The 26,367-nt window shown below is 44.4% G+C and overlaps 1 protein-coding gene across 17 annotated transcripts in view; it reads right to left on the bottom strand.

Annotated features, from left to right (window-relative positions):
* Nucleotides 1–7,616: 7,616 nt before the first annotated feature.
* Nucleotides 7,617–26,367, bottom strand: part of ABI3BP (ABI family member 3 binding protein) — a 292,204-nt gene continuing 273,453 nt past the window's right edge. For all 17 annotated transcript variants that reach the window (XM_066578216.1, XM_066578234.1, XM_066578294.1 and 14 more), the window contains 4 exons: nt 24,948–24,977; nt 18,906–19,067; nt 17,757–17,879; nt 7,617–8,610 (listed from right to left, as the gene is read on the bottom strand). In XM_066578216.1, coding sequence (XP_066434313.1) covers nt 8,495–8,610; nt 17,757–17,879; nt 18,906–19,067; nt 24,948–24,977 — 431 coding nt within the window. In that variant the 3' untranslated portion in view covers nt 7,617–8,494. The remainder of the gene's footprint in view (nt 8,611–17,756; nt 17,880–18,905; nt 19,068–24,947; nt 24,978–26,367) is intronic.

Raw genomic sequence — 26,367 nt, 5'->3', positions numbered from 1 at the left:
ATCATGATATAGTGAGCTTCAAACCTCTCAGGGTCCTTCCTCAGGTGGAACACATCTAAAGATGCATTTACTATAACACATGGGAGAACACGAACATGGTGAACTTAATTTGCACCATATAAGAGACAGAGGGTAAAAGGACACAGACATATTAGGATTAATAGTATTTAGATAAATACCAGGGGGGAGATGACCATAACAGTAAATATTTAGTCCGCTGACAAGGAATGTGAAATCTTTCCTTCAGACCTGCAAACAAGGAAGATGGAACAATACCTCTGCAGCGCCACCTATTGGATGGCAGCATTCCTTCCAATCAATGTATGAGTTTGTAAGTCTCTAAAACAATGATTGGGAATAGCACCACCTCAGGGAGAGACGCTGGCCATCCCCCGACCCACTCCTAGACGCTCCCCCCAAGGACACCTCTTCTGATCTCCTTTAGACCTTTCATATTCTCCACTGATGCAAGAACTCTGCTACGAGGTTCATTCCATTCTTGAGTGTATCAAAAATGGCCATAAATATAAACTCCCAAATTCTTCAGTGATGCTGTGACTTGAAGATGCCCTTCAGTATGATAACTCTCATCTGCTCTATGTTGTGTCCATGACCACAAAAATGCTTTGCCACAAGTAATTCCGTCTTTCCCTCTCTAAATGTGTGGCAATGAGATCTCATGCTGGCTCTCATTGGGGCTTTATACTGGAGAAACAGGTCAAAAACTGAGAGCCAGTGTGAGATCTCATCACCATGCAATTAGAGAGGGAAATGTGACGCTACAAATGTATTGTTCCATCTTCCTTATTTGCAGGTCTGAAGGAGAGATTTCACATTCCTTGTCACTGGACTATTTACTGTTATGGTCATCCCTCCCTGGTATTTACCTAAATACTATTAATCCCAACATGTGCCTTCTTACCCTCTGTCTCTGGTATTTATAAAGTGCAAATTAAGTTCACTGTGTTCCTGCCCTCCCATATGATTATGTGTATTTATTAAATATGTCTGTAGATCTGTTCCATTATAAGCTCAACGAAGGACCCTGGGAGGTCTGAAAGCTTGCTGTAACATTATGTATTTTTGTTAGCCATTAGAAGGTATCATATCTACAAGATTACGTGGTTTCTCTTACTGAGAACAATCACATTATGAGACACGGACATATTTAACAGATCATAACGTATCCACGTCTACTAATCAGAAGTAAATACTGGAACTAATGTGTTTTTTTACAACGGTGTCTTTTGAAATTTCTGCAAATTACATTGATCTTACAATGAAACATTTTGTTATCAATAGTCTTATACTATTTTTTTTATGATGGCCATTAATTTGGAAGTAATCATTGATGGCATTGGAAGGACAATGAAATGTGTAGCATAGATTGCATGTTGTAATAAATAATGCCAAGGAGTTCTCTGATACTGCTGTTCAGTCATGTCCCAACATAGTCATCCTGTACTTGCCATCATCACAAATGTCTGCTGACTGCCAGTCTTTGGAAGACAGATGAAGAGAAGCTCTGCTATTTGCAATACCCAACACACACAAGTTTCACTTTGCTAAACATGTGGTACTGAATACAAGTGCCATTAGTCTGTTTGTTGATGACATTCCTGTAGAATTCTGCCAAGTCTTATACTGCGTTTAGGTGGACTGACCTTGCATCACAGAAAAAACATTTTTGCCTGCTATTTGGGGTATTTCATGTGTGTTACACTAAACAGTCCAATAGTCGGATTTTGGATAGGACTTTGGGTTCTGAAGTTATCCACGGTGTCATTGGCTATTTATAGGGATGCAAGAAACTGATGTTATGTTGGTTATGCAGCCACTGTACATAACTAAATTGTGCTTCAAAACTGTAAGAGATTCTAAAAGTGTATTCACATTAACAAACGTGTAAATAAAAAATCCACTTGAGTCTTTACACAATGCATAGAGTCTGTTCAAAAAGCACTTGCTTTTGTGCTTGTGAGTGTTTGTTGTTGACTGCTCCAGAAACCAGCAGTAGTCACTCATGTTGGGGTTGAAGTGGTCTTGATATCTTTTTTCCATGGCAGCAATATCCTGGTGGAATCTTTCCCCATGTCCATCACTCACATCATACAAAAATCCAAATGAGAATGTAAGAAATGAGTTTTGAGCGACATTCGGCAGCCGAGTTGCTGATACTCTGCTAACATGTTGCTTACAAGTTCAGCATTCTTGTCAGCCCAATGGTTGCCAAAATTTTGCACAACTAGCATAAATGCATCCCAAGTGGCGAGTTCAAGCGTGCTCAGTTTGCATCTGAATGTATCATCACTAGAGATGAGCGAACACGTTCGGCTCCGCCCCTTTTTCGCCCGAACACCGAACTTTGCGAACACTTCAGTGTTCGGGCGAAAAAGTTCGGGGGCCGCCGTGGCAGCGCGGGGGGGTGCGGCGGGGAGTGGGGGGGAGAGGGAGAGAGAGAGGGCTCCCCCCTGTTCCCCGCTACTGCCGCCCGCGCCGCCGCGCATCTCCCCGCCCCCCGGCGGCACCCGGACACTTACGCGCGAACACTGCAGTGTTCGGCAAAGCCGGTGTCCGGGTGCGGATGTGTCCGTAACGGACACGTTCGCTCATCCCTAATCATCACACATTAATTGACGGATTTCAGGACCAACAAAAATTCCTGCTTTTAATTTGGCTATAGTTTTGTTTTTTCTAAACTTGCCTTTCAGATACTGGAACCCATTTCCATTATGATCCAGAAGCACAAGAAAGTTTTTCATTAGGCTCAGCCTAATGTGAAGTGGTGGAAGGTACACTTTCATTGAATCAACCAGTGATGCATGTAGCACATTGTATCTGCCAACAGTGTGCTCAATCTTGGATGGCCACTGTGTCACTTTTCTAATGATTGCTGTATTCACAACTGTTCCATATGCACAGATGGCACATGTGTTTTGTGTACTCCAACTATAGACCCAACAGGAGTGCTACAACCTTCAGGTCACCGCAAATGTTCAGTTAGGATGTGAATAGTTGATCAGCTTCAAAAGAACTTCCATTGACTCGTATGTCTCTATCATTCCCAGCATGAGCAATGGGAACAGAAGACCTTTTGTTGCCATTGTGCAGCAATACAGTTTTCAGGATAGCTTTGCCAGAGTCTATAAATAATCTCTACTGCTCAAGTACATAGTCGCAATTTAGCTCCAGCATAAGGCCATTCACCTCAGTTACAGATACAAATGTCATTTGACAGCTTGTCATATGATGCTAATTTTGCATGATGATCACGAAAGTGGGAAGTTGTACATATTTTTAGTAAATTCTATTCCTTTAATCTAGAGGCTAACAATTTACCAGAAGGTCTGAGCTCTGCAATTAGCTCCATTGTTCTAGCATGGACTGCTGAGAGAAAACATTGTTGTCTCCTGCTCCCAGAATGTTTTTAAACTCAACTAAAAATCATCATTCAAACGAAAAGTGCACTGTGGTAACATTTACACGCAACAATTATCGCTCAAAAGCCATTGTTTTAATGAATTTTGAGTGATCATCATTGCGTGTAAAAGGGCCTTAAGACTGGGACATATTACTGATTTTTAATCAATTTCAAAGTAGTGGTTTGTAACTGGCGTAATTTATAATCTTCTGTAATCTTAGCATACATAGAGACAATACTGATTTCAACAAAGATCAAGTTTCAAGCAAGTTATGTCTGTGAACTTTTTTGGCATAATCTAATCTCAAGTGTGATACTTCATTTCACAGGAAATAACATTTACTTAGAATGTAACAAGATTCTTCTTCTTTTATAGTTGCATCCATTACCAACATTTTTCCCCCAAATCCATAAAAGCAGGCAAGTGGAAGTACATGTTCGACATAATGTTTATTTAGCATTAGTACGATATAGTAGCATGATCTTCATTTCAAAAAACACCTTTGCACGAGGTTAGGAACAAAAAGTATCTTAAAAACTGAAAATGTTACCTTAGTTACGATGGCCTTGCCCTATGCAGATAGTACCATAAGTTCTCTTTGTAGAAATCAAAGAGAGTGCTAAGTAGTATCACTATACAATACTCCCTCGAGTGACAATATTAACTCTTTCCAATCCACTATCTGACGTCTTAAGACATTAAGATTTAAGGCTGTACAGCTCCAATGTTGGAAGGCGTCCGCCGGGGTTCTTTTACTGTATATTGCCAGCCTCTCTGCTTTCGGAGCCTATCCAATGTGTCACCTCATGCAGTACTGACTTTAGCCAGCATATAGCGCATTTGTATGATGGCAGAAAAAGAGTAAGCCCCCTAGGAAAACCAAGATACAAATTGGATTGGAAAGGGTTAACCCTTTTAAGCAACTCTCCGGCTTTAGGGAAAAAAAATTTCCCCAGGACTAGGATTAGGTAGTTTGAAGACTGTTGGCCATTTTAGATGACTGAAAGCAGGATCTGGAATCAGCAGATTGGAGGAACAACAAGGAAGAACAACTGCACGTAGATATACCTCCTCTCTAATTGAAATATATATATTTAAAGAGTCTCTGCTCCAAATATAGAGGAAGTGTGATATTATAGTACCAATGTGATCTTGGAGAAAAGGACTTACTAGTTTGGTACGGAGTCTGTCAGCAGGCAGAACTCCACACCATGTAGGTCCACTTCAGCCTTAAAATATCATACAGGTGATAATCCCAATTGGGAGAGCAGCAGGAACCATAAACCTGTGGTATGCAGCCTAATAAATGATGAAAAACAAAAAGAAAATGTACAGGTTCTCTTGCGCTACAGTACACCTTAATAGAGTTCAAAAGAATCAAAAGCAAGGAAAAAAAACTTACTGCACTGGGGGGATCTGGGTCCAACCATTTCCCCCCATTCCAAGTCAGCTTCAAACAATATGGATGCTGGTATATCCTTTTTCTTTTTTATTCACAGTGGTGCTACAACATAAAGCAGGTACACACAGGGCAACAGGGGTACAAAAACCCCTTTCTCAAGCCTAATATACTGAAAGAAGTACACTTACTTATATAGTGATGTGGCAGGATGCCATGTTTGGTCTGTGGCGCTCTTGACATGATGTCAGACCCTGGTGCCGAAGCATCATGGCAGGACGCGAATGCACTCCACCATGTACTTCAATAGAGTCCCGATCATGTGATCGGTTATGTAGTGACCTTGCGCCTCGGAACGTCAGGTGGAACGCATAAGGCACAGATATCACAGAAGATGACGTGGCGGCGTAATGGTAGTCACATCACCACATCATCTTTCCTTGGTCTTCACAACTCAACATCTAACTTGCTGTAGGACAAGCAATTGTTTAAAGATCCAACTGATAGACATTTCATTGGTAAAGCATCTGTGAATCAGTGCAACACATTGGGGGCAAATACAGTAGGCCCATTAAAGAGTAACGTCAGTTTAAAATTTTTTTTTTGATACGTTAGAGTGACATGTCAAAAGTTTTGCTCTGTGGGGCCGTGCGTGCTTAGAACCCCACTGATTGTTGAAATGAAATGGCTGTGCCCCTTCTGCTGTCATCATTGCCTATTAGCTATGCTTGGCAGCTGATGATGGCTAGATGTGTGTGTCAGTCTACAGCTACCAAGAGGAGCTGACAGGCAACGATGACAGCTGAACAAGCACAGCACTCGGGTAAGCGCTGCGGCCCCTTCATTTTAGCGATTAGCAGGGGTTTCAGCACTCTGATTAAACTGATCAAAACTTTACACATATCCCTCCAACATGTCAAAAGTTTTTTATAAATGGAGTTACTTTTTCAATAGGCACTGTATTAATGAAAGAAACTCTTCTTTTCAACATAAACAATTATCTTCCACTTCCTATTAGCTTCTTCTGACCTCAATATGTGGGGCAGTCCTATCATAGGTTACTAACAAGTTAATGTACCTTTGCCCTTTTGCATTTTTCACAAGGAAATTCTCTCCTCCCAAACAGAATTATTGTCACGTCTGTCTCCTGGGACCTGTGGCTCTACAGGTGTTCTGCAGTTCTCCTGCTCAGGTGTGCGGATTGTGCTGGCTGGGCGTGTGTCTCCAGTCAGCCATTTACTCTAGGTCAGAACACATAAAGCTGTCTTCCCAGGTGTGGGTGTGGTCAGCTTTCTCTGTTCTCATTCTCTCTGTGTGTGGTGGCTGCAAGAAAGGTTTGTAGTTTGTGTATTGGATTTTGTTTGCTTGTGTCACTGGACTCCTGGTTAGTGTAGGGACTAGCGGTATAGCCAGGAGCCGTGACGTGGTCTGCTAGCTTCCATATTTTGGCCAAAATGACAACTAATACCTGGCATTTATAGCATTAACATCAATGTTTGCATATTGCGATTATGGCTCTGTGTGTTTTCTTACTCTGTCTAGTTGTCCCTGTCTGTGGTGGCATGTGTATGCATCCTAGCTTGGGTGTGTGGGTTTTTAGGGGCAGTAAAGGCTCAGATCTGAAGACCACTGAGCCACCTCCTATTGGAGCGATGTCTCCGCTCAGGTAGGTTCTTGGTCATTTTCCTTTGTAGAAGACAGGGAGAGGTGTTAATCAGTGTTTGTTTCACTTGGTATTCCCTATCCAGGGTAATGTTCATGTGGGCCCAGTGCTCACCAGCCCACATGAATGTAACAATTATGACATGGGGGACAGAAAACTTTTGGCAATTTAGTGGGTGTTTAAAGAAGGGCATCATCTCTTAGAGAGCACCCAACGTTAGAAAACAGTTTTCACAGATCGTAAAAACTTGATGTATCTGGATTCCACTAAGAGACTCAATCCTAGGCAGGCTCAGTGGTCACTATTCTTTTTTCTTTTCCCGATTTCACCTTGTTGTCACATATCGTACTGGTGACAAAAATGTCAAGCTTGATGCCCTTTCTAGGAGCTTTGCACCTATTGTGTCAGATAAACCCCCTGCACCCATTCTCTCTGAGGTGGTAGTTGTGTTTGCTGTGCCATTGGACCTGGAGCAGCAGGTTCATAGGACCCAGGAGCTCCCCTCCTGGGCTTTCATTCCGAAAACTCTTTGTTCCCCTGTATCTGAGACTCCAACTGTTATCCGAAATGCATAATTCTGTCCTGGCAGGACATCTGGGAATTAATATCCGGAGACTGATTGCTAGGTTGCCCACCATTAGGCATGATGTGTATAGTTATATGAGTTCTTGTGACATTTGTGTTAAAACTAAATCTCCTCAGAACCTCCCAGCTGGGAAGTCGCTACCTCTGCCAGTCCTAGTAAGGTGTTTTGCATATGTGCTCTCATACAATTATCATATTTAACCCTTTCCAATCCACTGTCTGACGTCTGAAGACATTACGATTTAAGGCTGTACAGCTCCGATTTTGCAAGACGTCCTTTGGGGTTCTCTTACTGTATATTGCCAGCCTCTCTGCTGTCGGAGCCTTTCCAACGTATCACCTTATGCAGTACTGGCTTTAGCCAGCATATAGCGCTGTTGTATAACAGCAGAAAAAGGGTAAGCCCTCTTGGAAAACCAGGATACAAATTGGATTGGAAAGGGTTAAACAAACTTTCTTCAGTGCTTTGAAGTAACATTTGATGCAGATCTGAGGTTCAGCAGTTGTGCACAAAGTATCCCATTTGGGAGTAACACAAAATGCAACGTTTAAAAAAAAGATCAATATCTTTATTGTAGAGTTCATACATTGCTCTCTTCAGATACAAAACCAGGTTGCATTTGGAAATAAAGCTATATTGGATATACTGTACATTCTGTAAAAAGTTAATTACAAATCTATTTATAAATCACATGCTTATGTTAATTTTAAAATATCTGCAGCATGAAAGTAAAATGTACTCTTGCACCAAAGACTGAATATATTTAAGTACCTGCCTTGTTTGTTTCTTCCATATATCCATCTAATGTCACAACCCTGTGACAGAAACTGGAAGGAGATGCCTAGTGGCAAATAGAACTCAGAGTAGGCGGTAATAGGAGATAGGCATTTGTGTAAGGCCACTGAAGATGCATGCTACAATGTTACTTCTATAGGTGATTGTATTCGTCAGTTCCGTGTACTAACTGATAATAAACAGGAAACATAAATAGGTTGTATAGACTGAACTGAAAGACGTGTGATGAAATAAATTAAAACATTAGTGTTGATGACATTAGATGAAGATCGTCATGGAGAGAAACATTTAAACCTTGCTCTTTAAAGAATGTTGTTGGATAAAAATCTGCTTCAAAATATTTCTTACAACATTGTGATAAATAACATAGACACTGCTTTTCCTAAAACACCAGAAACAGGGAGCCAGCTTCCCGAGGTTTTCTCCTATGAAGACAATATCCTTATTTGTATATTGATAAATATGGAAGCAGTCCGTTAAAGCTGTAACAAGTCGAATCATTTTAATACATATCTTACATTAGCCAGGTAATGAGAGTAGAATGAAGCTAGCATTGCATTGCCGATAGAACAGATGGTGGTTGATGACGCGAACGAGTCCAGGAATTCACTGTGTTATGACCATTCTTCTTACCACTTCCCAGGTATTGATATTCCACATTCATACCAATGGACATAGTTGATGTGTGTGTAACCTCCAATCTCCCCAAATTCAACTGGCTGTTGGCGGACAGATCTGTAAAATCCTGTGCAAATATGATATTTTAACATTATGTCAGTGTCAAAAGGAAATACAAATATAATTACATTTCTGAAGACTATTTGCCCCTGTGTAATGCTTTAACCATAAAATTGCTGTGCCATCAATGAACATAATGCCGTGGTGTATAAATCTAGAACACATGTAGATGTAATAATGTTCACCTGGATTCTAAGTATCTCATTGTCATGCTATGTCATATCTCCTGATGTCTATTGGATTATGCTAGGGGAATGCAGGCAAATGTTTCCAGAAGTTTTTCTTTTTGCATGTATGGACGGTATTTTACCGATTTCACATATGGCCAGCCCATGGAGAAGCAACAGAGCTTGCGTGTAAAGACACAACAAAGCATTTTCTGCCAAGGTGTAGCTGCAATAAATGTGAAAACCATGCCAAATTAGTATGGTTATTAAGTGCATGCTAAAGGGGTTATCCAGACGTAGAGTCCTTTTACATGTACATTGATAATCACTCCTGTGCTTTCATGTAGGGGTAAGGCTTCCCCAGTGAAGAGATATGCAGCGGGCCAGAGATAGTATCCAGCCACCTGCCTCTAGTCACAGTATACAGGCCATCGTTTAAAGATGAGCAATGGCCTGTTTACATAGGCCATTCAGCGTTTGTTCCTTATTAGAGATGAGCGAACGTACTCGTCCGAGCTTGATACTCGGACGAATATTAGGGTGTTTGGGATGCTCGTTACTCTTAACGAGCACCACGCGGTGTTTGGGTTACTTTCAGTTTCCTCTCTGAGACGTTAGCGCGCTTTTCTGGCCAATTGAAAGACAGGGAAGGCATTACAACTTCCCCCTGTGACGTTCAAGCCCTATACCACCCCCCTGCTGTGAGTGGCTGGGGAAATCAGATGTCACCCGAGTATAAAAGTCGGCCCCTCCCGCGGCTTGCCTCAGATGCCTTGTGAGTTAGTTGAGGGAAAGTGCTGCTGCTGGTGCTGCTGTAGGGAGAGTGTTAGGAGTGAGTGTAGGCTTCAAGAACCCCAACGGTCCTTCTCAGGGCCACATCTATCCATGTGCAGTACTGTGGAGGGTGCTGTTAGCAGTGTTGCACAAATTTTTTTTTTTCAAAATCGGCAGTCTGCAGAGCATTGCGCCTTGCAGTAATACTACAGGGACAGAAGTGGTGGTTAGGTAGGGAGAGTGTTAGGAGTGAGTGTAGGCTTCAAGAACCCCAACGGTCCTTCTTAGGGCCACATCTATCCGTGTGCAGTACTGTGCAGGCTGCTGTTAGCAGTGTTCCATATTTTTTTCTTTTCAAAATCGGCTGTCTGCAGAGCATTGCGCCTTGCAGTAATACTACAGGGAGAGAATTGTGTAGGCAGGGCCAGAAGACATATTTTATTGATTGAATATAGTCAGTGGGCCCTCCGTTTCCAAAAAAGGGAAAAATTGTATTTGTCCTGCAGTCTTGCGCCAATTTATTTCCTGCCTGGGAAAAGTAACCGCTGTGCTGCACTTCATATAACTGCATTTCTGTGCAACACATATCTTATCTGATTGAATATAGTCAGTGGGCCCTCCGTTTCCCAAAAAGGGAAAAATTGTATTTGTCCTGCAGGCTTGCGCCAATTTATTTGCTGCCTGTGAAAAGTCTCCGCTCTGCTGCACTTCATATAACTGCATTTCTGTGCAACACATATCTTATCTGATTGAATATAGTCAGTGGGCCCTCCGTTTCCCCAAAAGGGAAAAATTGTATTTGTCCAGGCTTGCGCCAATTTATTTGCTGCCTGTGAAAAGTCTCCGCTCTGCTGCACTTCATATAACTGCATTTCTGTGCAACACATATCTTATCTGATTGAATATAGTCAGTGGGCCCTCCGTTTCCAAAAAAAGGGAAAAATTGTATTTGTCCTGCAGTCTTGCGCCAATTTATTTCCTGCCTGGGAAAAGTAACTGCTCTGCTGCACTTCATATAACTGCATTTCTGTGCAACACATATCTTATCTGATTGAATATAGTCAGTGGGCCCTCCGTTTCCCAAAAAGGGAAAAATTGTATTTGTCCTGCAGGCTTGCGCCAATTTATTTGCTGCCTGTGAAAAGTCTCTGCTCTGCTGCACTTCATATAACTGCATTTCTGTGCAACACATATCTTATCTGATTGAATATAGTCAGTGGGCCCTCCATTTCCCAAAAAGGGAAAAATTGTATTTGTCCTGCAGTCTTGCGCCAATTTATTTGCTGCCTGTGAAAAGTAACTGCTCTGCTGCACTTCATATAACTGCATTTCTGTGCAACACATATCTTATCTGATTGAATATAGTCAGTGGGCCCTCCATTTCCCAAAAAGGGAAAAATTGTATTTGTCCTGCAGTCTTGCGCCAATTTATTTCCTGCCTGGGAAAAGTAACTGCTCTGCTGCACTTCATATAACTGCATTTCTGTGCAACACATATCTTATCTGATTGAATATAGTCAGTGGGCCCTCTGTTTCCAAAAAAGGGAAAAATTGTATTTGTCCTGCAGTCTTGCGCCAATTTATTTGCTGCCGGTGAAAAGTAACTGCTCTGCTGCACTTCATATAACTGCATTTCTGTGCAACACATATCTTATCTGATTGAATATAGTCAGTGGGCCCTCCGTTTCCCAAAAAGGGAAAAATTGTATTTGTCCTGCAGTCTTGCGCCAATTTATTTCCTGCCTGGGAAAAGTATCTGCTCTGCTGCACTTCATATAACTGCATTTCTGTGCAACACATATCTTATCTGATTGAATATAGTCAGTGGGCCCTCCGTTTCCCAAAAAGGGAAAAATTGTATTTGTCCTGCAGGCTTGCGCCAATTTATTTCCTGCCTGGGAAATCACTGGTAATACAGCATGCTGAGGGGTAGGGGTAAGCCTAGAGGACGTGGACGTGGCCAAGGACGCGTAGGCCCAAATGAGGGTGTGGGCACAGGGCGAGCTCCTGATCAAGGTGTATCGCAGCCGACTGCTGCGCGATTAGGAGAGAGGCACGTTTCTGGCGTCCCCACATTCATCACCCAATTAATGGGTCCACGCGGGAGACCTTTATTAGAAAATGAGCAGTGTGAGCAGGTCCTGTCGTGGATGGCAGAAAGTGCTTCGAGCAAGCTATCATCCACCCACAGTTCTGCGCCGTCCAGTGCTGCAAATCCAAATTCTCTGGCTGCTACTCCTCCTTCCTCCCAGCCTCCTCACTCCACTACAATGACACATGATCAGGAGCGGGCAGACTCCCAGGAACTGTTCTCGGGCCCCTGCTCAGATTGGGCAGCAGTGGTTCCTCTCCAAGCAGAGGAGTTTATCGTCACTGATGCCCAACCATTCGAAAGTTCCCGGGGTCCGGGGGATGAGGCTGGGGACTTCCGGCAACTGTCTCAAGACCTTTCAGTGGGTGAGGAGGACGATGACGATGAGACACAGTTGTCTTGCAGTGAGGTAGTAGTAAGGGCAGTAAGTCCGAGGGAGGAGCGCACAGAGGATTCGGAGGAAGAGCAGCAGGACGATGAGGTGACTGACCCCACCTGGTGTGCAACGCCTACACAGGACAGGTCTTCAGAGGGGGAGGCACGGGCAGCAGCAGGGCAGGTTGGAAGAGGCAGTGCGGTGTCCAGGGGTAGAGGCAGGGCCAGACCGAATAATCCACCAAGTGTTTCCCAAAGCACACCCTCGCGCCATGCCACCCTGCAGAGGCCGAGGTGCTCTAAGGTCTGGCAGTTTTTCACAGAGACGCCTGACGACCAACGAACAGTGGTGTGTAACCTTTGTCGCGCCAAGATCAGCCGGGGAGCCACCACCAACAGCCTCACCACCACCAGCATGCGCAGACATATGATGGCCAAGCACCCCACAAGGTGGGACGAAGGCCGTTCACCGCCTCCGGTTTGCACCGCTGCCTCTCCCCCTGTGCCCCAACCTGCCACTGAGATCCAACACCGCTCTGAGGACATAGGCACTACCGTCTCCTGGCCTGCACCCACACCCTCACCTCCGCTGTCCTCGGCCCCATCCACCAATGTCTCGCACCGCACCGTACAGCCGTCGCTAGCGCAAGTGTTTGAGCGCAAGCGCAAGTACCCCACCACGCACCCGCACGCTCAAGCGTTAACTGTCCACATAGCCAAATTTATCAGCCTTGAGATGCTGCCGTATAGGGTTGTGGAAATGGAGTCCTTCAAAAGTATGATGGCGGCGGCGGCCCCGCGCTACTCAGTTCCCAGTCGCCACTACTTTTCCCGATGTGCCGTCCCAGCCCTGCACGACCACGTCTCCCGCAACATTGTACGCGCCCTCACCAACGCGGTTACTGCCAAGGTCCACTTAACAACGGACACGTGGACAAGCACAGGCGGGCAGGGCCACTACATCTCCCTGACGGCACATTGGGTGAATTTAGTGGAGGCTGGGACAGAGTCAGAGCCTGGGACCGCTCACGTCCTACCCACCCCCAAAATTGCGGGCCCCAGTTCGGTGGTGGTATCTGCGGCGGTGTATGCTTCCTCCACTAAACCACCCTCCTCCTCCAACGCAACCTCTGTCTCGCAATCAAGATGTGTCAGCAGCAGCAGCACGTCGCCAGCAGTCGGTGTCGCGCGGCGTGGCAGCACAGCGGTGGGCAAGCGTCAGCAGGCCGTGCTGAAACTACTCAGCTTAGGAGATAAGAGGCACACTGCCCACGAACTGCTGCAGGGTCTGACAGAGCAGACTGACCGCTGGCTTGCGCCGCTGAGCCTCCAACCGGGCATGGTCGTGTGTGACAACGGCCGTAACCTGGTGGCGGCTCTGCAGCTCGGCAGCCTCACGCACGTGCCATGCCTGGCCCACGTCTTTAATTTGGTGGTTCAGGGCTTTCTGAAAAGCTGCCCACGCTTGTCAGACCTGCTCGGAAAGGTGCGCCGGCTCTGCGCACATTTCCGCAAGTCCCACACGGACGCTGCCACCCTGCGCACCCTGCAACATCGCTTTAATCTGCCAGTACACCGACTGCTGTGCGACGTGCCCACACGGTGGAACTCTACGCTCCACATGTTGGCCAGGCTCTATGAGCAGCGTAGAGCTATAGTGGAATACCAACTCCAACATGGGCGGCGCAGTGGGAGTCTGCCTCCTCAATTATTTTCAGAAGAGTGGGCCTGGTTGGCAGACATCTGCCAGGTCCTTGGAAACTTTGAGCAGTCTACCCAGGTGGTGAGCGGCGATGCTGCAATCATTAGCGTCACCATTCCTCTGCTATGCATCTTGAGAAGTTCCCTGCAAAGCATAAAGGCAGATGCTTTGCGCTCAGAAACAGAGGCGGGGGAAGACAGTATGTCGCTGGATAGTCAGAGCACCCTCCTGTCTATATCTCAGCGCGTTCAGGAGGAGGAGGAGGAGCATGAGGAGGATGAGGAGGAGGGGGAAGAGACAGCTTGGCCCACTGCTGACGGTACCCCTGCTGCTTGCCTGTCATCCTTTCAGCGTGTATGGCCTGAGGAGGAGGAGGAGGAGGAGGATCCTGAAAGTGATCTTCCTAGTGAAGACAGCCATGTGTTGCGTACAGGTACCCTGGCACACATGGCTGACTTCATGTTAGGATGCCTTTCTCGTGACCCTCGCGTTACACGCATTCTGTCCACTACGGATTACTGGGTGTACACACTGCTCGACCCACGGTATAAGGAGAACCTTTCCACTCTCATTCCCGAAGAGGAAAGGGGTTCGAGAGTGTTGCTATACCACAGGACCCTGGCGGACAAGCTGATGGTAAAATTCCCCTCCGACAGCGCTAGTGGCAGAAGGCGCAGTTCCGAGGGCCAGGTAGCAGGGGAGGTGCGGAGATCGAGCAGCATGTACAGCACAGGCAGTGCAACAGTCTTTAAGGGCCTGGACAGCTTTATGGCTCCCCAGCAAGACTGTGTCACCGCTCCCCAGTCAAGGCTGAGTCGGCGGGAGCACTGTAAAAGGATGGTGAGGGAGTACGTAGCCGATCGCACGACCGTCCTCCGTGACGCCTCTGCCACCTACAACTACTGGGTGTCGAAGCTGGACATGTGGCCTGAACTATCGCTGTATGCCCTGGAGGTGCTTGCTTGTCCTGCGGCTAGCGTCTTGTCGGAGAGGGTGTTTAGTGCGGCTGGGGGAATCATCACAGATAAGCGTACCCGCCTGTCAACCGACAGTGCCGACAGGCTAACACTCATCAAGATGAACAAAGCCTGGATTTCCCCAGACTTCTCTTCTCCACCAGCGGACAGCAGCGATACCTAAGCAATACGTAAGCTGCACCTGCGGATGGAAGCATCGTTCTCTCTCACCATCCAAAACGGGGACATTTCTGCTTCATCAATCTGTGTATAATATTCCTCCTCCTCCTCCTGCTCCTCCTCCTGAAACCTCACGTAATCACGCAGAACGGGCAATTTTTCTTAGGGCCACAAGGCTCACTCATATAATTTTTCTACAAAATTTTTATAAGTTTCAATGCTCTTAAAAGCGTTGGAACTTTAACTTGAACCAATTTTTCGTTAAACTGGGCTGCCTCCAGGCCTAGTTACCACTTAAGCCACATTAACCAAAGCGATTAATGGGTTTCACCTGCCCTCTTGGTTGGGCATGGGCAATTTTTCTGATGTACATTAGTACTGTTGATACAGCAATTTTTGTGGGCCGTCGCCTACAGTGTAATCAAATAAATTTTTAGCCCACCTGCATTACAGCTGACGTTACATCAGCTGTGTTGGGCACTGCAATGGGATATTTTTATGTACCGCCGGTGGGTTCCAGGGAGCCACCCATGCTGTAGGTGCACACGGAGTTTAACCTACATGTGTCCACTTGTAAAGAACCCCAGTCTGACTGGGGCATGCAGTGTGGGCCGAAGCCCACCTGCATTTAGCACGACATTACTACCTCAGCTGTGTTGGGCAATGCAATGGGATATTTTTATGTACCGCCGGTGGGTTCCAGGGAGCCACCCATGCTGTGGGTCCACAGAGAATTATAAATGCATCTGTTTCCACTTCTAAAGAACCCCAGTCTGACTGGGGCATGCAGTGTGGGCAGAAGCCCACCTGCATTTAGCACGACATTACTACCTCAGCTGTGTTGGGCAATGCAATGGGATATTTTTATGTACCGCCGGTGGCTTCCTGGCACCCACCCATGCTGTGGGTCCACAGGGAATTATAAATGCATCTGTTTCCACTTCTAAAGAACCCCAGTCTGACTGGGGCATGCAGTGTGGGCAGAAGCCCACCTGCATTTAGCACGACATTACTACCTCAGCTGTGTTGGGCAATGCAATGGGATATTTTTGTGTACCGCCGGTGGGTTCCAGGGAGCCACCCATGCTGTCGGTCGACAGGGACTTCACAATAGGGAGTTGTACCTGCCTGTGTCTATGAATTAAAAAACCGCGGTCTGACTGGGGCGTGCAGACACCTTGACAGAATGAATAGTGTATGGCACATAGGTTCCCCATTGCTATGCCCACGTGTGCAGCTCCAGATGGAGGTGGCACAGGATTGGATTTCTCATTGCTTCTGTACAGCATTGTGGGCTATCACCCCGCCCCTTTTAAAGAGGGTCGCTGTCTAGCCGTGCCAACCCTCTGCAGTGTGTGCCTGCTTTTCCTGTGGCAGACGCACTTATAAATAGACATGAGGGTGGTGTGGCATGAGGGGGGCAGCTGAAGGCTGCGCAGGGACACTTTGGTGTGCGCTGTGGGGGGGGGGGGGGGGCGGTTGGGCAGCATGTAACCCAGCAGAAGTGGCAGCGGAGTGTCATGCAGGCAGTGATTGTGCTTTGTTGGAGGTGGTGTGGTGCTTAGCAAAGGTATGCATTGCTAATGAGGGCTTTTCAGAAGTAAAAGTTGTTGGGAGGGGGGGGGGCCCCACTCTTGCCGCTATTGTGGCTTATTAGTGGGACCTGTGAACTTGAGATGCAGCCCAACATGTAGCCTCTCGCCTGCCCTATCCGTTGCTGTGTCGTTCCCATCACTTTCTTGAATTGCCCAGATTTTCACACATGGAAACCTTAGCGAGCATCGGCGAAATACAAAAATGCTCGGGTCGCCCATTGACTTCAATGGGGTTCGTTACTCGAAACGAACCCTCGAGCATCGCGAAAATTTCGGCCCGAGTAATGAGCACCCGAGCATTTTGGTGCTCGCTCATCTCTATTCCTTATGCCTGCAGAAAATGGATTACTGTTTGAACGAATGGATTATTCTTTGTCGTTCAGTCAGAATGGGTATTTACATTGATCAATTATCGTTTAGATTCCCACGATCCAACGAGAATCTGAAAGACGATTTGGCCGTGTAAAAGGGCATTTACACTTGTATGGGAGAGCAAGCACATGACAATCTGAAGAGAGTCAGATTTTTGTACAATATGCGAACTTCACCAGGTGACATCGCAGGATTTGCAGAACGGTTGAGTATAATGCTTATGTGTATGATAGCATTAGGAGAGATTAATCCATTGCACACTGCAATCAATTACCCATGATAATGCATTTTTAAATGTGTTGACAACTAATAACTTACATGTCTTAATAATCAGATATTCCTATGGGTTTGTGTAGTTTACTTTTAAGTAACCCTCATTACTGTTTGTTATACAACCTTTTTTTTTTGCTGGAAATGAAACCAACATGTTAGAAAATACAAACCACAGGCGGATAATAATTGCATCCCTTTCGCATGTACCGTCCCTTACACCTACCATGTAGTATAGGCAGCAGGATTTTATAAACATAGTAAAACTAATGCTTTCTGCCCTATTTTATGGGTACGTGTGAACACATTGTTACAGTGACATCTGATGCCATCACCTGAACACGGGCATCTGCTGGTCACAGCAATGTGTAATGTTAGGCTACACACACACTGGATTTCTTGCAGTTTTTTTTAATCAACCAGTCTAGGAATGTAACAAAAAAGAAAAGAAAAGAAAAATAAAGTTTGACTTTTTGCCTTCTTAGTGTGAGGGAGAGAGGAAACATTTCCGACCATACAAGAGATCTGATTGTTCTTCATATAAAAAGGATGTACGGATCAGCAAGTCAGCCGTATGTGATGTGCAAGGGGGACGAATTTACCACACTAATATGCATATTGAAGAATTAAAAAGAGCAGCCAAGAAATCTTATGGAAGGTGTTGCTTTACCTCTTTTGGTGTCCAGTTCAGTGGACTGTAGCTGCTTTCCTGTCCTCCCTTCAAGGAATGAGTCCACAAACTGGCAGTGATCTTCCCCAAATCCTGATTGATCGCCCACGTTATAAAATGTGCCTAAAACACAAACATCAGAGCTGTAACGTAATTCAATTGATTTTTTCCATTCAAAATTTGTCAGTTTGGAACTCAACATATCATAAAGCAAATATTAAAGCCGCTCTCACACAAGCATTTGCCCCCCCTTTCAAGCATACAAAAATGCAGTCCCCCGAAATAGCCTTTTTCAAGGTAAGCTTACATATTTTGTGGCTACCTTTATAATTTTTTTTTGTATGGATTTTGTTTTATTTTTTGTTTTAAGTTTTATTTATAATGTCCAGCCAATAAATAGCCTTTTAGCACCATTCTCTTGGATTGCTTTGGACATTATCATTGGGTTCAATACTTCTCCAATTTTGGGGGTCCTCATGTAGAGGGCCCCCTCATAAGTAAGTGATTATTACTTTTTTCACTTTACTATCATTACCATCCCCACAGGAATCTTTATCATTGTTTTTTGTACTGTTCATCCTGGGAACCGTTTGGTGTCTTGTGGTGGATCCTGCAGCTCTAGTTACCTGGGAACGTGAGGACTAATAGGAATTTACATCAAGACCTGGAGGCACCTTCTGGGTGTAGCGGTCATCTTAGTTCTGCTTGGGTTTGACCACTTGCACTGGGTGAGTGCCCTTATTTTGTTTCATGGCATTTTAATACTGTCTTGTCCAGGCGCTGTTCTTATATCATTATTAAGAGGAATATTTGCTCATGTAAATGGGCTTTTAGCATTGCAGTCATCTAGGAAATATAAACTGAGCCTCTGTGGGATACGCTCTAACCAGATCCTGAACATTTTCTTCTAAAAGCTTACCTTATTTCTTCCACTACCTTCTCCATAATCCTATTTTCACAAACAACACCTATGCACCATAAACTAAAACAACACTGATGGCTGTATATGAAATATAAGAAGTCCAAAAAACTCAACATGAAAGTCATATAAATAAATTATATTTCGATAAAGTTGCATCTGCTCAGTCTTTCATATAACAGTGACCTTTCTTTATTCATGTAGAAAACATTATAGACACATTATATTACCTGAGAGGGTATCACTGAGGTAAATCTTATATCTGAGAGAGTTACAGAGCTGAATCCCAACAAACTTCTTATACCAGGTTCTCTTGACATATTGTTTTCCTTTGCAATCTGAGTAGGAATCTGCTTTAAATTTAATTTCTGTCCATATAGCATCCTTTCCTCCTGTACAAAAACAGAGGCTCAGTAACAAAGCAGCATGTAATTCAGCATTTAACCATGAGTGTAAATGACTGTAAAGAAATACAAGTAATAAACAAAATATCTGTATTTGTCGAAGCATACTAAAAATACATGAGTTCATTATGTATTACATATAAATCAATATATATTAATGTACAGAAGAGCCAGGGTATATATCATGTACAATATTAACCACTTAAGGACCAGGCTGTTTTGTATCTTAAGGACCAGACACTTTTTAGGAATTTTACCCATGTGGTGGTTTAACGGCTTTATTTTCTTTCCTTCAGCCACAAAAATAATTTTTGCAGCATTTCCCCCCCCCCCCCCGTGACATATAGGGCTAATTTTAAAATATCTTTTTCACTAACTTCGTTTTCCAGTTTTTTTTTATTGGGGGTAAAAAACTAAAAAAATGATTTTTTTAACATTTGTATTTTTTTAATTAGTATATTTACGCTCAAATAAAGTATGGGCATGGATTCCTCATTTTGTTTCAGACATTTTGATATATAATATGTATGGTTTCGGATTACAGGGCGCATATGGCGACAGTTTTGGTTGGTGTTGGTTTTGGATTATTTTCTTTTTTTTGTATATACTTTTATTTTATTCTGTAATTTTGTTTTACGTATTTATGTAATTATTTTTTTTACTATCTATGTCCCCCATGATGTCATAAGACCTCTGGGAGACATTCATGTGTTTTTTGTTTTTTTATTTGACACTTTTACATTGTAGCTCGGGCATCCATAGAAGACCCAGTTACAAGGGAAAACATCTCCCTGTAGTGACAATAGTCACTGACAGAGCTGATCAGGGTGACTGCGGGCTTTCGTAGTGGAAGTTTTACTTCCACTTTCACGTCTTAATATGTAGGACTGATTGAGCTCTGTGTACCAGGGAAAGGAGAAGGCAGAAGGGGTTAAAAACCCCTCCTGCCTTCTCCTTTGGGTTCTCAGCTGTGACTAACAGCTGACAACCTGACCTGCTTCTGATTGATTGCAGAAGCAGAGGCTTTAATCCCCACCATATTTTTACTATGGGCTGGGATTAAAGCATAGGACCAAGCACTGTTAATGTACTGTGCTTGGTCCTTAATGGGTTAATCAGGGGCATAGCTCTTTCAGCATTCTTATCATTTTACATATTTACTGTTTGTTTGCTTTCTCACCATATTTATGTGGTTGTTCAGGTTCAGAAAAGAAAAGATTTTCATTTTGCCCAGAAAAAGCGCACGTTTTGCCTATGGACTGTATCTGATATTTCAGATCAGCCCTATTCACTTTAAAGGGGTTTTCAAGGCAGCGCCTGCTGTTAGCGCCGAGATACACCAGGATCGCAGCGGAAGCTTTCATTGAAATCAGTGGGAGCTGTACCTGCAATTACAAGCTCCCATTGATTTTAATGAAAGCTGAACCTGCAATTATGAGTACCAGCCATTATACAAGGATCGGAGCAGCGGCTTTAGTTCCAACCCCGGTCCATCCCAGCACTGACAGCAGGCGCTGCCTAGAAAATCCCTTCAAAATGATTATATTGAGCTGCATGCAATACTAGATACAACTTATGGACAATGCTGGTGCTCTTTCTTAAAAAAAGCCAACTTTTTTGCTCCTAATCCTGGACAACCTCTTTAAGAGTGCCAATACACGGTGCAACCAATGCATGGTAACCACTCAATGCCAGGCTGTACCTGGGCTTGTCACTTGAAACAATGAGAAGTGCAGGTGCAACTCAGCAATTAGCAGTAATCCTCTGCAGTGATTGTGGATCGTCTGCGGTGTGTGTTAATACCATAGGATAGTTAAAGGGGTTTTCCAGGGAATTAGTATTGATGACCTATTGTCAGGATAGTTGATCGGCCGGGTTGGTCGCTCGGGACCCCGACCAGCTGTGCGGGCGCATGCTGTCACCACTGCAATAACACAGAGGTCGTGGCGGAAGCCTCCACGCCGACATAAGTGTAGTGGCTGGCACTTGTAACTGCCATAATGACTCTCATTGAAAGCGATGGGAGTTGTGCCAGCAGTTACAAGCATTAGCCAGTACACAGAGGTTGGCGTGGAGACTTCCACTCCAAATACACAGAGGTCGGAGTGGAAGCCTCTGCGCCGACCTCCTTATAGTGGCTGGTGCTTGTAACTGCAGGCACGGCTCCCATTGATTTCAATGAGAGCTGTGCCTGCAGTTACAAGCACCGGCCACTACACAGAGGTCGGTGCGAAGGCTTCTGCTCCGACCTCTGAGTTATTGCGGCACTGACAGCATGCGCCCGCTCAGCTGATCGATTGGGGTCCTGAGCAATGGACCCCAGCTGATGAACTACTGATGATCCAGCCTGATGATAGGTCATTAATAGTATTTCCCTGGAAAACCCCTTTAAATGCTGATCGATAATCAGTTAGTGCCTGGCTGCAATAATATGAATTAGGTAATTGGGTTATTTATATAGGCATATACCACAGATGGCAGCATGTTCAAATTAGATCACTATTGCTGCATTCCTGTTTAGGCCGAAGACACCTCCATGGTTGGCACTGTGGAAGCCAAGGATTATAAATACAACTAGACCTGCAATTATTTTAATTTTTGAACTGCAAACACATTAAATAATGAAGAAGTTATAACAAAATAATAACTAATCATATTGGTAAACCCGCAACTAACATTTCTCCCTACAATGAATTAGAATGACATACTATTAGGAATCTAATGATCTCGGGCCATTTAACCTATTGAATGTCCCTGTCAGCCCACTGGAGGCCTATGTGATGCAATCAAGAGGTGCTAATGACTTATACACTGGTACATAAAGGCATGCTAAGTATTACAAACACTTTTATTTAGAAAAAAAATCTATTTTATTAAATAAAAATGGTAAGCCATAAAAAATACCTTTACGATATCACTTCAATTGTAATGATCCAGGGCGGGGAGCAGCGGGGGAGAGTGGGGAGGAACGGAGGGGAGATCTCTCCCTCCCTCTCTTCCCCCGCTCTCCGGCCCCCGAATCTTTAGAGACGAGCGGGGAGATACTAGGCTAAGACACTACTCGCTCGAGTAATGTGCCTTGGCGAGTATACTCGCTCATCTCTACTCATAGGTCATCATAGCTCATGTGCAATTCTACTGTACATTTGCAAGTGCTGCCCATCAGGTGATCTGATCACTATGAGAAGTATATTAGGAGCTCTGCAAGTCAGTCACGAGGGGCATATTGTGAGCGAAAATAATGGCAGCGCTGGGGAGGCAGGTCAAATATAAGTGACTAAATTATAATCTCATACACAGGTGATGTCAGGGCACTTCTATTACTTGTAGGGAAGTTCTCCATGAGAGGATAAGTATGTATGTGTACACAGAATGAAGAGATGAGTCCTATGTATGTACTGAGTGCCGAATTCCTGGACAAAAAGAAAGGGAAAGAGGAGGAAGGTGAGTATGACAATCACATCCCTGGACTCGGTGGCTCATGACCAATTAGCCCATAGCCTTAGGTTATGGGGCTCATAGGACTTGACAGGTTCTCTTTAATAAAAAGAGCCTTGTGTACACCTGTCATGTGAATAAACAGGGCTAATTCAAAGAGAGAGGATAGAAATAGACACAGCCTACAATGTCCTTGTAGAAGATTTGGCCCTTGTGTGCAGCAGGAATGGGTGTAGCATTCCTGGCGCTTGGTTTGGAGCCTTGGGTGTAGCAACCGTGCAGGTCCAGAGAGTAGTCAGACGAAAGCGACAGGTTGGTTTCAGGTGGACTCAGGTTGCGGTACAAAGGAGGAGATGGATATCGTGGTGAGGAGAAAATCCAGAGGTCGGTATCAGGTGGTCTCAGATTGCTGTACAAAGGAGGAGGCGGGTATTGTGCTCAGGAGGAAAGCCAGAGGTTGGTATCGGTAGTGCTTAGTTAGTTTGTAGAAAGGCAGGCAGGAGAGGAACTTGACTAAGGGTGCCTACCCACTTGTGATTTTTTTTCCTGCGATGTTTTGCATTTTTTCTCAAGAGCAATTAGTATAGAATGTATTCTTGTCCATCTGGGTTTTTTTTTCCATTTCGTGGGGTTTTTTCACATAGGAACTGTCAGTTGCATATGTCTCCTTATTTTTCTCTTAATGCACCCATGATTGTTAATGGAGGGCTGCAAAAAACGCCGCAAAAATGGCGCGGAAAACTCGCGACAAATGCAGCGTTTTTCACGCGCGAAAATCGGCAACGCAAGTGGGTAGGCACCCTTAGGCTGTGAAGCACAATAATCACACAATGAAAGGAGGGCCAAGGCCAAGTTTTTATAGCAGGTCCAATCAGGACCAGGACAGAGATAAAACAGGGACTGGATAGCTGGCAATAGATATATTGGTTAGAGGCAGAATTAAATCAATTGGCTAGATTAGAGGTGTTCTCTCCCAATATACACCAGACTTGTTTACTCATAAAGTGGATTCACACAATCCTCTTTTATTAACTAAGTTAATTTAGTTTTGAGAGAGACCATTTACAAATAAGGAGTGTCACAAAAATATCTTTTCATGTGTACCAATAACATTCAGAAGTTATAACAACATTTTTTTGTATTAGTTCCCTACATAAATAAGTGATGTGTATAAAGGCCAGTGCAACACATCAAAGTTATGATTAGAGATGAGCGAGCATACTCGCTAAGGACAATTACTTGATTGAGCATAGTCCTTAGCGAGTACCTGCCCGCTCGGAGGAAAAGGTTCGGCTGCCGGCGCGGGTGAGAGGTGAATTGCGGCAGTGAGCAGTGGGGAGCGGGGGGGGGGGGGGGCGGAGAGAGGGAGAGAGAGATCTCCCCTACGGTCCTCCCCACTCTTCCCCACAACTCCCCTCCCGCCTCCGGCAGCCAAACCTTTTCTTCCGAGCGGGCAGGTACTGGCTAAGGGCAATGCTCGATCGAGTAATTGCCCTTAGCGAGTATGCTCGCTCATCTCTAGTTATAATTATTTATGACCAAACTAAACTTTCAGTGCGTGCTATTTCTGCAGGGTTTAGTTGTATACTCACTTATGATATGATTGAAAAAGTAAACCATGACTCATATGCTGTTCTGTGGAAGAAAGTCCACAAGACTTAGGCCGGCTTCGCACGAGCGTGACGGGCTCCGCCGCATAATATTACGCAGTGAAGCCCGTCACGGCGCCCCCCAGAGACCCCATACTTACCAGCGGAAGATAGCGTGAAGACGCTTCCCCGCCCACCGCCGTCGCGTCATGTGACATGCCCACCGCGTCACATGACGCGGCCGGCCGTGTCACGTGACGCGCCGGCCGCGTCATATGACGCGCGGCGGTAGGCGGGGAAGCGTTTTTTCACGCTATCTTCCGCTCGTTACAGCGGGAGATAGCGTGAACAGACGGCTTCCATTGACTGCAATGGAAGCCGTCAGCGCGTACACCCGCGGCAAATAGAGCATGCTGCGGGTGAGGACGGGAGATTTCACGGTGCGTAATTCCGCGGTGGAATTACGCATCATGAGCATTGTGCTATTAGGTTCAATAGAACCTAATAGCAAGGGGCAACGCAGCGGATTTTTGCCGCGAATTTACGCGGCGGAAATCCGTTCGTGGGAAGGAGGCCTTAATGTTGTGAAATATCTCACAGAGCTCACAATGCAGTCATGTATATAGATAACACTAACATGTTCTGTATAGTGCTATACAGAGATTTTTAAACACACGTAATCATTAGGGGCTATTTCATAGAAAGCCAATTAGCCTATCAATATGTTTTTCACCCTATAACAAGTTATTATTACTACAATCCCTATTGGGTTGCTATATATTTGGAATGACAAATAAATGGTCACTATGATCATTTACAGCAAGTTAACGACCTTTCTTACCTGTAACTGGTTCACTTACTCTTGGGTCAGCTGCAGAAATGAGGAAATACTTTGTTAGTTACTGTATATATTTACAGAATATTCCATATTCCATAAAGAGAGAACGAACCTAGGGAAAAAAAAAAGCTTGGCACCCGGCGTCCCACATACAAAAATGCTCAAGTCTCCCATTGTAATCAATGGGGTTCGTTACTCGAGTAGAGCTCTCGAATTTTATGAAAATCCCGACTCGAATAACGCAGACCCGAGCATTTGGGTGCTTGCTCATCTCTAGTCTTAGCTCTTTACAATGAGCTTTACAAACCTATGAAACAAGGGAAAGGCTATACATGTATGGATAGAATCCCAACATATTTCTTCACAAAGTGATTATGACCAGATGTGTAGTCAGCTGGAGATGTTGCTCTGCAACACACATCTCTCCAGGATTCCCATGGTGCCTAATATTTCTAAATTAGAACTTCAGATTTTCAGCTGTCTTTGGAAACATGATAACCTAAAATCAAGTGCTTTTTAAATGAATGAGTCTTGCGACACTTTTTTTGCGTGAGATATGTCCAGCGCTTTATCTAAGCCTGCATTATGTGTTCTGACTGTAGGTAACGTATGTAGGATTATCATGAGTTTGCATTTTTCTTATCTGAAGCACTGCATAAATGTTCACACTGTTGCCAGTGTTGCAGTTGGAGCCTCGTTAGCAGTTCTGTCATATTTGACAGCAAGAATAGTGCAATTTTAAATCCTTGCCCCATTCTGACTTTGGGCCCACCTCAGAAACATCCTTTTCAATGCAGATCAGCATGAATTCCACCTCTTTTGGGGTCTGATTTGTGAAAAAGCCCCGTGAAAATTTGGACAGTTGGCAAGTATGTAACTGGACATGCTATAATGATATGCTTCCCTGAGACAAAGCTATGATGGGACGAAAGCTTAAAGGATCCCTCTGACCTTAATTGGTTCTTTCAGGTTTTCATTTTGTTCTACTGCTTAGATAACATAGAAAACCATACTATTGTTCATCAAATGTAACATAAACCCAATGACATAAAACTGACAAGTCTTGTTGATATTAATTATTTTGATTACTTTACTATTTAGTGATCTTTTCCATTTATTGAAATCAATTATACTAATGGAAATATTTACATTTTATCTCTAAAGGCCCATTTACACCAGCCGATGATTGCTGGAAAAAAAAAATTAAAAAAAAATCGGTGATCGTTTTAGCTATAATCGTTTTGTCTAAATGTGCGCCCATCGTGCTATTTTCATGCACTGCTAGCTGATCGTTAAATTCAGTCCAACCTAAAAATCGCCCTTCAGCCTTATCAGCAGTTCTCCGCCGGGAGTGCTGATAGCATTGTTTCCCATCAGAGAACTAAGGATCTGAGCGCAGATAATAGCCCTCGGGCTATTAACT

The sequence above is a fragment of the Eleutherodactylus coqui genome, chromosome 1 (assembly GCF_035609145.1).
Source record: "Eleutherodactylus coqui strain aEleCoq1 chromosome 1, aEleCoq1.hap1, whole genome shotgun sequence".
Lineage (NCBI taxonomy): Eukaryota > Metazoa > Chordata > Amphibia > Anura > Eleutherodactylidae > Eleutherodactylus > Eleutherodactylus coqui.
Note: the sequence above shows the minus strand (reverse complement) of the source record. Positions and strands in the feature narration are given on the sequence as shown.